Source organism: Eurosta solidaginis, chromosome 1, assembly GCF_040869045.1.
Source record: "Eurosta solidaginis isolate ZX-2024a chromosome 1, ASM4086904v1, whole genome shotgun sequence".
NCBI lineage: Eukaryota > Metazoa > Arthropoda > Insecta > Diptera > Tephritidae > Eurosta > Eurosta solidaginis.
In genome coordinates, this window is record NC_090319.1 from 344,083,506 (window position 1) to 344,100,375 (window position 16,870).

Here is a 16,870-nt window from a genome sequence, read left to right on the forward strand (position 1 = left end):
TAGTACAAACACATTCTAGAGTCACCCCTGGTCCACCTTTATGGCGATATTTCGAAACGGCGTTCACCTATAGAACTAAGGCCCACTCCTTTTTAAAATACTCATTAACACCTTTCATTTGATACCCATATCGTACAAACACATTCTAGAGTCACCCCTGGTCCACCTTTATGGCGATATTTCGAAACGGCGTCCACCTATAGAACTAAGGCCCACTCCATTTTAAAATACTCATTAACACCTTTCATTTGATACCCATATCGTACAAACATATTCTAAAGTCACCCCTGGTCCACCTTTATGGCGATATCTCGAAAAGGCGAACACCTATAGAACGAAGGCCCACTCCCTTTTAAAAATACTCATTAACACCTTTCATTTGATACCCATATCGTACTAACAAAGTCTAGAGTCACCCCTGGTCCACCTTTATTGCAATACCTCGAAAAGGCGTCCACCTATAGAATTAAGGCCCAATCCCTTCTTTTAAAATCCTCATTAACTCCTTTCGTTTGATACCCATATTGCACAAACGAATTCTAGAGTCACCCCTGGCCCACCTTTATGGCGATATCTCGAAACGGCGTCCACCTATGGAACTAAGGATTACTTCCTTTTAAAATACTCATTAACACCTTTCTTTTGATACCCATATTGTACAAACAAATTCTAGAGTCACCCCTGGTCCACCTTTATGGCGATATCTCGAAAATGCGACCACCTATACAACAACCACCACTCCCTTTTAAAACCCTCATTTATACCTTTAATTTGATACCCATATCGTACAAACACATTCTAGAGTCAACCCTGGCCCACCTTTATGGCGATATTTCGAAACGGCGTCCACCTATAGAACTAAGGCCCACTCCCTTTTAAAATACTCATTAACACCTTTCGTTTGATGCCCATATTGTACAAACAAATTCTAGGGTCACCCCTGGTCCACCTTTATGGCGATATCTCGAAACGGCGTCCACCTTTGGGACTAAGGATTACTCCCTTTTAAAATACTTATTAACACCTTTATTTTGTTAGCCATATTGAACAAACAAATTCTAGGGTCACCCCTGGTCCACCTTTATGGCGATATCTCGAAACGGCGTCCACCTTTGGGACTAAGGATTACTCCCTTTTAAAATACTTATTAACACCTTTATTTTGTTAGCCATATTGAACAAACAAATTCTAGGGTCACCCCTGGTCCACCTTTATGGCGATATCTCGAAACGGCGTCCACCTATGGAACTAAGGATTATTCCCTTTTAAAATACTCATTAGCACCTTTTATTTGATACCAATATCGTACAAACGCATTCTAGAGTCACCCCTGGTCCACCTTTATGGCGATATCTCGAAAATGCGACCACCTATACAACAACCACCACTCCCTTTTAAAACCCTCATTTATACCTTTAATTTGATACCCATATCGTACAAACGCATTCTAGAGTCAACCCTGGCCCACCTTTATGGCGATATTTCGAAACGGCGTCCACCTATAGAACTAAGGCCCACTCCCTTTTAAAATACTCATTAACACCTTTCGTTTGATGCCCATATTGTACAAACAAATTCTAGGGTCACCCCTGTTCCACCTTTGTGGCGATATCTGGAAACGGCGTCCACCTATAAAACTATGGCCCACTCCCTCATAAAATACTCTTTAATGCCTTTCATTTGATATACATGTCATACAAACACATTCCAGGGTTTCCCTCGGTTCATTTTCCTACATGGTTATTTTCCCTTATGTTGTCACCATAGCTCTCAACTGAGTATGTAATGTTCGGTTACACCCGAACTTAACCTTCCTTACTTGTTTTAAATATTTCAATCCATGCGCCACCTTTCCGAGTTTTTTTCTTATTATTGCATTGTCATCGGGTTCTGAACTATATTCCAAGTTTCAGGCTTGTAGCTTATCGGGAAGTTACTTAAATTTTAATTACAAAATTCGTTCACAACGGACGGCCGCTACACAGAGTCAAGCTAAACAAAAAGTTTAAACGCGTTTTTCTCGAAAACTTGTTTTCGCACAATAGGTCCCTTTCATGATTCCAGGTCACATATATCGGCACTTTTGGTGTAGATCTTAAGCTCAGCATTTGTAAGTCCCTTAGAACTCTTTCCAGTATTGCTGTAATGGATTTTACAGTATTTCATAACCAATTAGACCTAATTTTCTTTCAAAGATCCGGTTCCTTAGTTCTGTGCATCGCTAGTGACCATATTACACCTATGTATATTATGTGTAAAATATTCATATGTATGTATGTTTGTGAAGTGTTTGAAGTGGTGGTGTGTCATATTTTTTTTTTTTTCAACATTCTACAGGAAGGGAGACTTCCAGTAGGTAATTGCTGTTTTTTATATGCTTATTTATTATTTTATTATATGCTTATGGACATATTGATATGCTCACACATGGATATATTCAAAATTTATGTGTATGTATTCATTGCCCATTGTGCCAGTTCGTCGCGTTTGTACATTATGCCCGTATTCTTAAACTTTCCATTTCTATAAGTACCGAGGTACATGCACATGGGGGGTGATTATACCCCACTAATCCAGACAATTTACAAAATTAAAAAGCCACAAATCTTTCGAAATAAAGAATGAAGGCTTAATTATGCACTTTTGTCGAATAAAATTTTCTGTTTTTTTTTGGTGAACATACAGCCGTATGTACGCGTAGAGTTGTTATTATGTACAATCATATGTACATATGTATGTATGCGTGTGAATTTGCAGGATTAGGCAAAAGTATGGAAATTAAAGCCAACCAAATGTTAAGTACGTACGCATGTGGTTTAGATTTTGAGTTTTCTATTAGTAACGTTTCAAGTTAATTCCTTAATTACAACAAAAGAAAAACTCGAACAAATTGGATAAAGATCTCGGTTTAAAAGTATAAAATAGTTTATCTAATAATTTAATATTCTATATACTCAGCGTGCTTTGCACACATAGTATATTAACTTTGCTTGGATAACGGTTGGTTGTACAGGTATAAAGGAATCGAGATAGATAAAGACTTCCATATATCAAAATCATCAGCGTCGAAAAATATTTGATTGAGCCATGTCCGTCCGTCCGTCCGTCTGTCCGTTAACACTATAACTTAGTAAATATTAAGATATCTTCACCAAATTTGGTACACGAGCTTATCTGGACCCAGAAGAGATTGGTATAGCAAATGAGCGAAATCGGATAATAACCACGCCCACTTTTTATATATATAACATTTTGGAAAACACAAAAAACCTGAGTATTTAGTAAATAATACACCTAGAATGTTGAAATTTGACATGTGGATTGATATTGAGACTCTTGATAAAAATTTGAAAAAAATTTTTAAAATGGGCGTGTCACCGCCCACTTGTGATAAAATCAATTTTACAATTATTAATCATAAATCAAAAATCGTTAAGCCTATGGTAAAAAAGTTCGGCAGCGAGGTTGTCTGTACCATAAGGAATGCTTTGAAGAAAAATTTACGAAATCGGTTAAGGACCACGCCCACTTTTATATAAAACATCTTTGTAAAAAACAGCTTTATATAAATGGTATTTAATTTCCCAAGTGGATTTATAACAATAAATAGGAAAATTTTCAAATTTAAAAAAATGGGCGTGGTACCGCCCATTTTATGACTAAACAATTTTCTATGTTTGGGAAGCCATAACTCGTAGCCTAGAATAATAAGCTATAACTTAGCAAAAAATAGTTTTGAATCAATGATATATCACTTATCAAGTTTTATTGTAAGAGGAAATGGGGAGAAATTTTTTTAAACGGGCGGTGCCGCGTGTTATGTAGAAAAGTAATTTATCTGAAATGAAATGTGCAATTGAAGCTCACGCTGAGTATATAATGTTCGGTTACACCCGAACTTAGACACCTTTACTTGTTTTTTTTTGCGGGTTGGGATGTAAAATTTTTACTGCGCCATAATTGCTACCGTCGCACCAACCATGTGTTCGTAGACTAAAAACCACCCCATTCGAAACCATCGCCCACCCCGGGACCGCTTTCGCATAACTTCTTTGGCTCCTGCATCCAGGTCCCGCATGCTTTAATATCTGTTTTTAATTTCGCTGTGCATCTTTCATGATTTTTGATAGGTCTGATTTTTTTGTTTCCTTTAACCTTACTCTTTCCAGTGCTAATAGGTCGACGCAATTGTTCCGCTAATCACTTGTATGGCTGGTCCTGATACAGTGCAATGAGCGAAAGGGTACTATTAGAGCTGCTGTTGCCTGTACAGCTTCTAACAATTCTTCTTACGAAGTGTGTTTGCCCGCAATTGGGGTCCGTACAGTATCGTGTATAGAGTGATATCTATAAGCAGCTTCCTTTTGATTTCTGTTGGTCCTCCGATATTTGATATCAGCCTGCTAAGCAGTGGCGTATTTACGGGCGGGGGTGGGGGGGGGGTTTGAGGTTCAAATGTTATAGAACTTTTTGCTAGCTTATGTTAAGTTCAAAATGCACAGATAGCGAGTAACGGATTCAAGTGCACTGGATAAGAACAAGTTTCAAAAAGCGATTTTATCCATCAAAGCCAAGAAAATGTCCTTGAAAACGCACAACTCAGAGACGAAAGCGTATCAAACGAACCAATAGTTGCACGAGTAGAGCAGCCTTGAAGAATTCCATCACACCATGGGAGATTTCTCCACCACCTAAGCTAAAATAGACAACGAGCTCTATAGGCAGACGTTCAGAAGCAAGGCATCTTTGGCAGCAAGCATCAAAAATGTTGAAAACCGAAAAGAAAAACATCGATCAAACGAGACATCGAAACTCCGTAAAACTACAAAAGTACCAAGGATTAAGCAAGCTAGGAAAAGCTCATCAAGCGAGTCGGAAAAAAGTTTGCTTCTGCCAAGTTCAGATGAAGAATATTGGGCCGAAACACCACCTTCTCGCGGATAAGACGGATATGGTTTTGTTTACAAAGAGGTACCAGGTTCCAAATTGGATCAGGCCTTAATTAGGAGGGGTGATCATCCTAGACAGTAAGCTGCCATGGAAGCTCAACGTGGAGGAGAGGGTGAAGAAGGCTTCAACGGAACTTTATGCATGTAAAAGAATGCTGGGGTGTACGTGGGGCTCATCGCCCTCTCTTTCTCATTGGGTTTTTACAGTGATTGTAAGCCCCATCCTATACTATGGAGTTCTTGTTTGGTCGAAAGCCACACAAAAAGCAACCTATCTCAAAAATTAGAGGGGGTATGCAGACTATCAATGCTTAGCATTACGGGAGCCCTGAAAACAACCCGACAGCTGCACTGTACACTCAAAGATAAATCGTTCTAAAACGAACGAAACACGTTCAAAATTAAGAACATTCGTTGAAAAAAGTCTGTTAAGTACGTTTTTTCTTAACTCGTGACCGATGGGCTTGTTTTAAGAACGGTTTTTCCAAGCACACCGTTCGTATTTTATGACCAGTTTGGTATTGATGTGTGAACCTTCTGTGCTCATTTCAAGCACTATTTGAGCTTGATTTAAGATTTTGCGTTCTCACGCTTCGAGAACAATTTGTGGTCGATTTAACATATTTCGGTCTGAATTCTAGAACGGTTTGTGCTTGACTTTTGGTAGTACCCATTCATTTTTTTTTATTAATAAATAATTTGTTGTCATTAATAAAAAATATTAAACTAAACAAATTATTATTAAAATTCCAAAATGTTTGAAAAAACGTATAGTATGCATTTTTTCATATATTTCTCTTATCGAGAATTTTTTATTATTTGATGATGTAACAAGGTTGAGAATTACCTGTGCATATGTGAATGGAGCTGATCGAAAAACAAGAGTTAAAAAATAGAATATAAAAAAATTGTTTAAAAAAACTTCAGAGTTTGACGGCGATCGAACTCGCGTCACACGATCGCAACCGCAACATCATAACCGCTGGGCCACTACAACTGCTTCATAGCTTGTGCCAAATGTTGTATTTAACATTGTAGTGCACACGAATTGTACCGTTTCTTTTTTCTTTAACTTAACTTAAGAACATTGTTCTTAATTTAAGAACATTGTTCTCATTAATAGAACATTTGTTCATATTTTAAGACCAGCCGTTCTCTTTTCAAGAAAACGGTTGTCAGTTCAAGAACAAGGTTGTTGTTTTGGGAACAGGTCGTTCGTTTTTCAAGAACAAAAAAGTAAGAACATGAAAAGCTTGATAGAGGTGGACGGTTGGCGCAAGGGTGCTCAAATGGCGGACGAGGCGATACATGTGCACACAGATGGTTCCAAAGTAGTGGAAGGACTAAGGTCTGCGGTATACTGTGCTGACCCGGAAATAAACAGATTCTACAGGCTGCCGGATTACTGTAGCGTTTTCCAAGCGGAAATAGTAGCCGTAACCAGAGCAGTAGATACCCTGGAAGAAAATAGCCCAAGCTGCAATCGTGTTAACTTTTATATTGACAGTGAAGCAGCAATTAAGGCAATAATCTCGCATACCACAGCATCTAAATGCGTGTTAGAGTGTAAGCAGTCCCTGGAGAGAATCGGGACAGGGAGAAGCATACATCTATATTGGGTCCCAGGGCATATGGGAATAGATGGGAATGAAAAAGCGGACGAATTAACTAAAAAGGGCGCATCCCTTGAAGCTTGCTACGTAGACGTCCCAATTAGACTGGGCGAAATTAAGCGAAGGCAAAAGGTGCACATGATCGAAAGGAAAGGCGTGAGTTCAAGCGCGGGCTGTAAAGTGTCGAAGATTATGTGCAGGTCTTACAACCTTAGACTAACAAAGTTGCTTCTATCATTAAAAAGAGAGGACTGTAGACTCATGACGGGTATTCTGACTGGACACTGCCTTCTGGCGTCACATGCCTTTAAATTAGGCTTGGTCAGTGATAGCAGATGTAGGAAGTGCGGGCTGGAGGAGGAAACAATCGAGCACGTTCTGTGCTCTTGCCCTGCGCTTGCCAGGCTAAGACTCCAGCTATTATGAGTGATACAGCTGTCAGATCTAGAAGCAGCAGGTGGCTTAAATCCTAGGAAGCTTCTAGTATTTGCCAAGAAGACGGAGTTATTTTATAACATAGGTCCTGGTTTTTGATAGGGTTGTTCAGTTTGGTCATTAAAACAAACTTCTGGTAACACTACGGACTTATTCAGTCTACGTGAGGTCCTCATGGACCGGCCAGTTCAACCTAACCTAACCCCACATTTTGATAAAACGACTTTTTTGACTTTTAATGGTTTTATAGAAATATCTTCCGAAATACTTAATATAATGTAATCTTGTTTCATGATATGGTGCATAATGCTTGAATATATTGCATTTCATGATTTTTTATCAGGTCGTTCAATGAAATGTTGAGTAGCAGTCATAGAAAGTTTACCCATATCACAATACCCTAACTTACTCTAATCATCAAAATTGTATCCACCTCAAGTGCATCAAATACGTTTTTAAAATTCTGACCATCGCCTTCTCCACATTTGGACTTCCATTGCAAACTCAGTTTTGGAACAATTCGCAAAACTTTCATAAAATTCATGCAGTTTATTGCACTTTTCAGCGTTGTATTCACTTTTGGTAACAAAACACCGAACGAAAATTGATTGGTGTTTCATGTAACGGCTCTTGATATAAGTTATGAATGCATCAAGGAATGGAATATAGAATGCGATTCTATAATAATCTTCGATGCTCTCAGTATCAACGTTGCATCTATTTAATTGATGTTTAGTGATGTGTGTTTTCTTGTGTAGCGCAATTCTCTCAAGGGGTGGCCATAGCATTATATAGCTTCTCCAACCCAATTGTCAACCTCACCTACCCGTGGCGAATCCTGTTTCATTAACAGCCGAGGCTCTGGCGACCCCGAACTCCTGATGGATCTAGTGGGTGGAAGGGCGGTAGGGCCTAGAAAGTTTCATGTGGTCATAACAAATCGTTCCCCGAGATGGTCGGGCTGGTACTTTTATTGTGCTTGTTACCGGAACGTACCAGATCTGCATCCGGCAAAGGACCAAGGCCTTCGGGGAGTGTCCTTATCGCTACAACAACAACAGCAACGTTTGGAATTGCACGCTAGAAATAGCTGCTTGAAACTGAAAAGCTTGTGCTGAAGTTTTGTCGTTTTTCCCTTCTGCTATCTCTTCAAAGGCTTCAAATATTGCTGGCTGAAGTTCAACCGCTTCATGACATTGGCCCATCTTGTTGGGTAGCGCTTTGCAATTTTTTTCTGCAACTTTGATTAAGCCATGTCCGTCCATCCGTCCGTCCGTTAACACGATAACTTGAGTAAATATTGAAATATCTTCACCAAATTTGGTACACGAGCTTATCTGGACCCAGAATAGATTGGTGTTGAAAATAAGCGAAATCGGATGATAGCCACGCCCACTTTTTATATATAACATTTTGGAAAACACAAAAAACCTGATTATTTAGTAAATAATACACCTAGAATGTTGACATTTGACGTGTGGACTGATACTGAGACTCTTGATAAAAATTTGAAAACATTTTTTAAAATGGGTGTAACACCGCCCACTTGTGACAAAATCAATTTTACAATTATTAATCATAAATCAAAAATCGTTAAACCTGTCGTAAAAAAGTTCGGCAGAGAAGTTGCCTTTACTATAAGGAATGCTTTGAAGAAAAATTAACGAAATGGGTTAAGGACCACGCCCACTTTTATATAAAACATTTTTAAAAGGGTCGTGGACGAATAAAATAAGCTATATTTTTGCAAAAAGAGCTTTTGCGTAAGCAATTTTCTATGTTTCGGGAGCCATAACTCGAAGAAAAATTAGTTCAGAACAGAACCATATGTATATGTATTATTGCGCAGCCTTGTAACACTATTAATCACACAAAGCAAACAACAACAGCATTTCAAGTGTACAGCTGGGTATGTGTTGTTCGGTTTCACCTGAACTTAGACTTCCTTACTTGTTGTATAATCGAAATTTTTTTCTGGAGAACGTTTTGCCTTTTTGGTCATCTGTCAAAATCAAAATAAATGCACCCTGTCTACATTATGTTACAATCAAATATACGACATAAAATAATGAAGTAAAAAATACTGTCTTCCCTTATTTCGCGGGTGGGAAAAAGTACTTTTACTATTTTATCCATTTCAGCTGTATCTAGTTCTGGTGTCGACCAGGGTCACTGTTGACATCTTCTCGAAGCTCCTCCCATTTCCGCTTTTTGCTGTTAGTAATAGCGGCCTTCAGGTGCTTTCTCTCGTTATTGTATGACTATGCTTCGAGAGCAGATTGTTCCAAGGGTCAGGCTTTGGTATATACTCTTCTTAAGCGTAAGCAGTTTCGCTTTATCTCTGTTTGATTCCCTGTAATATCGGTACATTATTTTGAGCATTGTACGAAACCGTAAACAATATTTTATGTAAAGTGAAATGTGCGAAACAAGCAATTTAATGTACAAATGGACATTTTAGAAACGTCTCGAGGGTGTTTTATACCGACAATATCTAGGCAGACAAAGCAAGAATTCCAGCTTAGCTGCGCCAAATTGTATAACTATATTGGAGAGTTTTCTCCCTTAAATGGGCTAGTATACTTTTTGGACAATTTGCGAAGGATTTTCTGGAAATTTAAGACACTCATCTTCCACGATTTTGTGAATATTACGTGGCATGACTGAATTTGAACTATTTTTGCATGACTTTGAACTAATTTTGTAAGGAACTCGGACCTTTTCGTTATAATGTTAGTACTTCGCTGGTGTTTATGTAGCCATCTCGGGATGGAGACCCCAAGCAACGACAAAATTCTGTCAGTACCAATTCTGTACTACTTTGGGAATATTTCGTTATTGGTTTCGGAGTCATTTCGGTCCACTCCCAAGCTTTTTTGGAGCTTTTCGGAATGATGTCGAGAATATTTTGAAACCATTTTGCTATAAATTCGTGATTAAGAAAAGGTTCATCGGCTTCCTATAGATAATAACTGGTATTGTCGAGTTATTGGTTTGTCCTTTAATAACAAATTGTGTAGAATATTTTTAGGCTAGTTCACTTGTTAACGACGTGCTATTGGTTTGTTATCTCGTGTTACCGTTTATTTGCCTTTTTTATGTTTGTTATCGATAACAACCATACTCGAAATGTTATCGATTTATTATCGGCGTGTTGTCGATCAGTAATAGAAATGTCGGTTGGCTATTTATAATAGCCTTTAAAGATGAGCAAACGATTTGCCACTGCAAAACTATTATTCGTTCGTTATTGCTGACGAACCGATATCTCGTCGATAACACACCGATATACAAAATAAACGATTGGGCATCGATTTATTTCGTTTTAAAAGTACCGAAATAAATACGCAGGGATTAAATTAAATGTCGAGAAGCTCGCGAGCCTTACGAGTTATTCGAGATTGGAACATCTTGCGGGAAGCCGATACTCGCGAGTAATTTCTTGTAAGCTCGATTATAAAGAGAACTGAAACAGCGTAATTTTTGTTAGTATAGTAACGAGTAGTAGAGTTACTAGAGCATGTAAGCTACTAGAGCTTTTCGCCTCTTTATTGATACCGGAGAAGCCAGAACTTTTCTTCCTTATAAAGGAATGAGTTGTGTACAACCTCTACGTTAACAGGCGCCCGTATTTTTAAATGACTGAAGTTTTATCAAGCCTCATATGATAGAAGTAAACGGGGAATTCAGCAAGTCAGCCGTCTGACATCTGTCAAGCTGCATCTTTCGCTCAAATTTATAATGACTCAAGGCAACACTACAGACTCATTCAGCCTATGTGAGGTCCTCATGAACCTACTTGCTCAACCATCGCATACAAAATTGCGCCATTAGACAATTAGACCATATGCACTATCTTTAAAATTAAATTATACGAGCCGAACCCGAGCGCATCTTGCGCAACCAATGTAAAAGTTTCTTATGAAATATCAACAGAAATCAGCTGCTTTATCAATCAATTAAAACTTATAGCTTGCGCTGCCATCAGGCATATGGTAGAAACTGTCAGTAATGCAATGCAAATATTCACAATAGTACCATAGTACAAATATATTTCTTTGTGTGCTCACAATCGTTTATTTTTAACAAATTATTTTAATAAAGTATAGCTAACAAAAGCACTACGACCGAAATTGTCCATAGGTCGCTAATAGCACGAATCTCCATCTTTACAACCAAAACTTTATTTATAGATTTGAATTCCAAATAAGAGCGAAAAAGGGACCCGTACATAAAAACTTACGTACTTACTTAATTGGCGCTTAACCGTCTAAACGGTTATGGCCGTCCAACAAGGCGCGCCAGTCGCTCCTTCGCTCCGCCAACCGGCCAATTGGTCACACCAAGGGAGTTTAAATCGTGTTCCACCTGGTCCTTCCAACAGAATGGGGACCGCCCTCTACCTCTGCCTCCATAGGCGGGTTCCGATAGAAACACTTTCTTGGACGGAGCATCATCTTTCATTCGCATAACATGGCCTAGCCAGCGCAGCCGCTGCGTTTTAATTCGCTGGAATATGTTGATGTCTGCGTATAGCTCGTACAGCTCATCATTAAATCTTCTTCGGTACTCGCCATCGCCAATGCGGAGAAGTCCATAAATCTTTCGAAGAACTATTCTCTCGAACATTCCCAAAGCCGCTTCATCTGCTGTTGCCATAGTCCATGCTTCTGCCCCATATAGCAGGACGGATACGATAAGTGACTTGTAGAGTATGATGTTAGTTCGCCGGAGAGGACTTTACTTTTCAACCTAGTCCAAAGTAGCATTTATTGGCAAGAGTGATTCTTCGCTGGATTTCAGTGTTGATGTTGTTGCTAGTGTTGATGCTGGTTCCCAAATAAACGAAGTCTTTTACTATTTCGGAGGGTGGAGCCGTGCGTGGAGGGTGGAGCCGTGTCCAAAGTCCACGAAAGTGGGGAAAGCTTCTGACCACCATTCACCTGGGAATGGCCAGAGCGATTCTTTTGCATGCGGTTCAAGCAGCTCACTACTGCCGGTCGCTTGCGGCCAAGTATCCTCTGGGTAGCCGCTAAACGGATGTGAGCTAATGTGAGAAGGCGACAACCTGGCTAGGACACTCTGACATAATCGGTTTAAGGACTAGCCGGGGAAATCTCATCGGCAACGTCTGTACACCTCTAGGTGCGGCTGCAAGTGGCCATCTGTCTAGGAGCAAGCGGCTGGCTATATAAACGTGCAAGTAATATTTTCACCCCCACTGAGCGGGTTGTGCGCTGGGCTTGGGACCCGCCACGTAAAACCATCCTCCAATGAAATATGTACATAAAAACAGCAATTAGAAATAATATATATGATGGTTTATTTGTATTATTAATTTTTTATTTGTATTTTTAATTTATTGAATAATTTGGAAAAAATCAAAGCAACGTGACAGCAGGACGGACATGATAACAGCTGTTGCGATTATACCCTGTAAATCTCTTCAAAGCCTTTTCTGCCCAGGAGTGTGATTCGAACCCGCACTCCTGTGATGATTAAACTGTTGACAAATTCGTTCAGCCAAAGTCATGCCTTTGTTGTTGTGCAACTTTCCCCAATTGCTTTCTTTGCATAGACTTATTCGTGGACAGTCATAGTTTGTATGTATGTATATTAGCTTGTAACAAAGCTATGCTTTGATGTTGGCGGTGTACTGCGCATGTACATTTATTTGTATTATAAAAAAATTTGTTTGTTCTCATTTTAGTACCAACAAATTGCACTTTTCCTGCACGTTGGGAGGGTTCATGGTTCCTATCTGGCTATCAACAATCGATACACATTAAAGGTTCACAATTTAGTTATCGTGGTAAATGTGCAGCCTCGGATGGTAACAAATATCTAATTGTTGATGAGTAAGTTTATTTGTTCACTAATATAAAGTATATTTTATATATATACATATATAATATTATTATCATATTCATATATAAAATAGGGTGGTCCTTATTTTTGAAATTTTTAAAACATTTTTGTGGCATCCTGCAAATGATTTTTTGTCTTAAGGAACATTCGCGTTTCTTCATTTATTTTCTGACGGGTGTTAAGGGTTGCTACCATACATACATTTTTCAAGAAAATATATTGAAGGGATACTTTAACCGACATTGTTTTTCGAATAAAGATATTTAAACTTGCGAGAATGATGTGATTGGTCAAGCCAGTGAAGGAAATATTTTATTATATGCAGATAATTAAATTTATAGCTCGAAGTGTTTTTTAACACATTAGCGGCATTTTTCATCATCTCCAGTTAAGTTAGATTTGATCTGGAGTTAAGCAGGCGTTCATATAGCTTCATTTAACATTTTTGTTTGCACCAAAAGAGCAAATCCCAAAAATCTATTGTGAATACACGAAAACTAGCAAGTGACTAACTGAAGATGGTAAAAACGGCCGTAAATAGTGCCATGCTTGGACTATAAAACAAATAATAATATTCCCCTAATAAGGACTGCCCTAATAATGTATATAGTATGTACCTAGTATATTTAAAGCCAATATATGTATATTTCCGTGACACAAAAATACATTGCCTCTAATACATAGCTAATGAAACAAAAAACAGAGGATATGAAATCAGGATTTAGAAACAAATAAAAACTATTAACTGGCAATAAATTTACCAAAACTTAATATTTGAATTTTCTAAAATAAAATTTTTAATTGATAGGCATGTACATACTTCTTATATGTAAAAAAAGAACCATACAAAAATAGTTGCAGTTATATCCATAACAAACTATCTCGAATGGTCATCAAACAGTTTTAGAATTGTAACTTAAACTACATACGGCTTTTTTATGTAAATCAATACTTGAGATGTTGTTTTTGTTTTGTCGTATAATTTTTAGTTTTATTCACTGCTGGAAACTGTTGAGGGATATAATTTTCTTTACGATTCTTAGCGATGCTTCAGATGGCTTTTTCTATCAAATTTTTTGTACAAAGAACGTAAAAAATGCTGTTTAAAATATGAAACATTAAATTTTGAAATTTATTTAATAATTTGGGAAAAATTTAAACAACGTGACATCAGGACGGGCGAGGCGACAGATGTTTCGATTATACCTTGTAAACCATTTAAACTATCGTAGGAGTGCGGGTTCGACTCCCACTCCCGGGAGAAAAGGCTTTGAAGAGATTTACAAGGTATAATCGAAACAGCTGTTGCCTTGTCCGTTCTGATGTCACGTTGTTTAAATTTTTCCCAAATTATTAAATAAATTATAAAATTAAAAATTGCTTCAAATAAATGTTTTCATACATTTAAAAAAAAGCAATACGGGCAATCCCCGATCAAATCATTAAATTTTGATATTTCCAGTTAAACAAAAAAACTAGAATTAAGTTTTTGACTTAGCTCTCCGCATCGGCGGTAAAATTAAATATAATGTTTGAATGCTTTAAAAAAATAAATAAATACAAATTTTTTTTTTTGGCAAAAAAAAGAAAAATAATAAGCGGGCTATCGTTTTATAACAAATCTTAAATTATAGTTTTCTATATAGAATAAAAAGAGTTGAATTTCAAATAAAAAAAAAAAATCACAGCATGTTTTATTAACAAAATTTCAAAACATTCTGTGTTTTTTAGTTTATTGTATGAAACATTATCTTAAGACTAAGATTTCTCATTTTTTAACAAATAGCTGCAAGCAAAATTTCAAACTTTTGTTTTAAAATCCTCGGAACTTTTTTTTAACTGTTTTGTCAAGACTTATTTAACATTTATCTTAGAAATTTTCCAAAAAAATTATACATACGTAAAAAAATAAGCTTTAAATTTTATTGAATGAAAAAAAAAAAAAAAATTAAAAAGGACTTTGATTTATTTGTTAAAGCTTTTTTGGTCGTTCAATTTAAAGCAAAATCATTAGCTTTCTTTTTTCCTCCGACGCGTTTCGACACGCTATTGTGTCTTCTTCAGGGAGACGATGTATTTATTTCGACAAGAAAACATAATTAGAACATATTTTCTAAATTATAGTACATACACACCTTAATATAATTTGCAGATTTTGCATTAATTACACATTTTTACAAAAATTAGGATTTTATCTGTAAGCAAAATTTCATACTTTTGCTTTTAAAATTCTCCAAATACTTTTATTAAAATTTAGCACGAAATGTTTACATACATAAAAAAAAATAAATTTTAAATTTTATCATTCAAGGTTCGAATCGACTCAAGGCCAGAACAATAATTTTTTTCTAATGATAATTATTGTTATTTTTTAATTTTTCTAAATTTGAAAAATTGTATTTTGTTTTTGGAATAGTAAGTGGAACATTTTTTTTTCAAATTTAGAAAAATTAAAAAATAACAATAATTATCATTAGAAAAAAATTATTGTTCTGGTCTTGAGCTCGATTCGAACCTTGAATGATTTATCAATAGGCCGATAAAAAAAACAAAAACAATTGTTAATAAACCATGAGCACTTGGGAATGTCAAACAAAGTAATTGACAATAAACAAAAATCCAGCATTATCAGTGATTTGCACCACATGGCGCAACACTGAATAAATATAGTTGGTAAAAAGGAATAGAAGTAGCAAATTTGCCAGTCAAACAAACCACCGCTGTATAGCTAAATGGTTAGCGCAGCATGCTTAAAGCGTACTGATGATGAAGGCTTAGCACCCTTCGAAATGGATCTATCTGCGCAGCTATGGCAGGTTGTCTGAAAAAATTTTCTACTTACTATTCCAAAAACAAAATACAATTTTTCAAATTTAGAAAAATTTAAAAATACCAATAATTATCATTAGAAACAAATTATTGTTCTGGCCTTGAGCTCGATTCGAACCTTGAATGATTTATCAATAGGCCGATAAAAAAACAAAAACAATTGTTAATAAACCATGAGCACTTGGGAATGTCAAACAAAGTAATTGACAATAAGCAAAAATCCAGCATTATCAGTGATTTTCACCAGATAGCGCAACACTGAATAAATATAGTTGGTAAAAAGGACTAGACGTAGCAAATTTGTCAGTCAAACAAACCACCGCTGTATAGCTAAATGGTTAGCGCAGCATGCTTAAAGCGTACTGATGATGAAGGCTTAGCACCCTTCGAAATGGATCTATCTGCGCAGCTATGACAGGTTGTCTGAAAAAATTTTCTACTTACTATTACAAAAACAAAATACAATTTTTCAAATTTAGAAAAATTAAAAAATAACAATAATTATCATTAGCAAAAAATTATTGTTCTGGCATTGAGCTCGATTCGAACCTTGAATGATTTATCAATAGGCCGATAAAAAAACAAAAACAATTGTTTTAAATTTTATTAAAAAAAAAAATTTTAAATAACAATTGTCAATAAGAACTTAGATTACAGTTTTATTACGAAATAAAAGACAAAACTTTAAAAGCAAAAATCCACAATTAGACTGAAATTAAATTGTTTAATTATTAAAATTCATTTGGTTGTCATAAAAAAATGCACTTATTTTCTTCCGAAAAAGCGAAGTGAAATTTAAAAAATTTGTTTTTAAAATTTTTAAAAATAAACTAGTTTTTAAAAATATGACTTTTGCTAAATTTTCTATATAAAAGTGAAATGACAATCGCCTTCTTTTTGTAAAAAAAAGTGCTGCCGAAACCCTTTGCATAGAAACAAAAAGCGGAATTATGAATTTTTCACTTTGTTATTTGAACAAAATATCATAAAAAACAACACAATACATCATATTTTTTTGAACACTCATAAAAATTTAAAACCTTCTTTTTTCCAAAATTTGTAGATAACAAAGCTTATAACTTTTTTATATTTTTTATTTCAAAGAACGTCATAATTTATTGGATGTTTACATGTGAAATTTGTTTTTAGAATTTTGCGTTTGAATATTTTATGCGC

At 36.2% G+C, this 16,870-nt stretch overlaps 1 protein-coding gene across 6 annotated transcripts in view; it reads left to right on the plus strand.

Annotated features, from left to right (window-relative positions):
• aus (argus) overlaps positions 1 to 16,870 on the plus strand; it is a 151,430-nt gene that overhangs the window by 58,868 nt on the left and 75,692 nt on the right. For all 6 annotated transcript variants that reach the window (XM_067762471.1, XM_067762473.1, XM_067762470.1 and 3 more), the window contains exon 3: positions 12,708 to 12,855. In XM_067762471.1, coding sequence (XP_067618572.1) covers positions 12,708 to 12,855 — 148 coding nt within the window. The remainder of the gene's footprint in view (positions 1 to 12,707; positions 12,856 to 16,870) is intronic.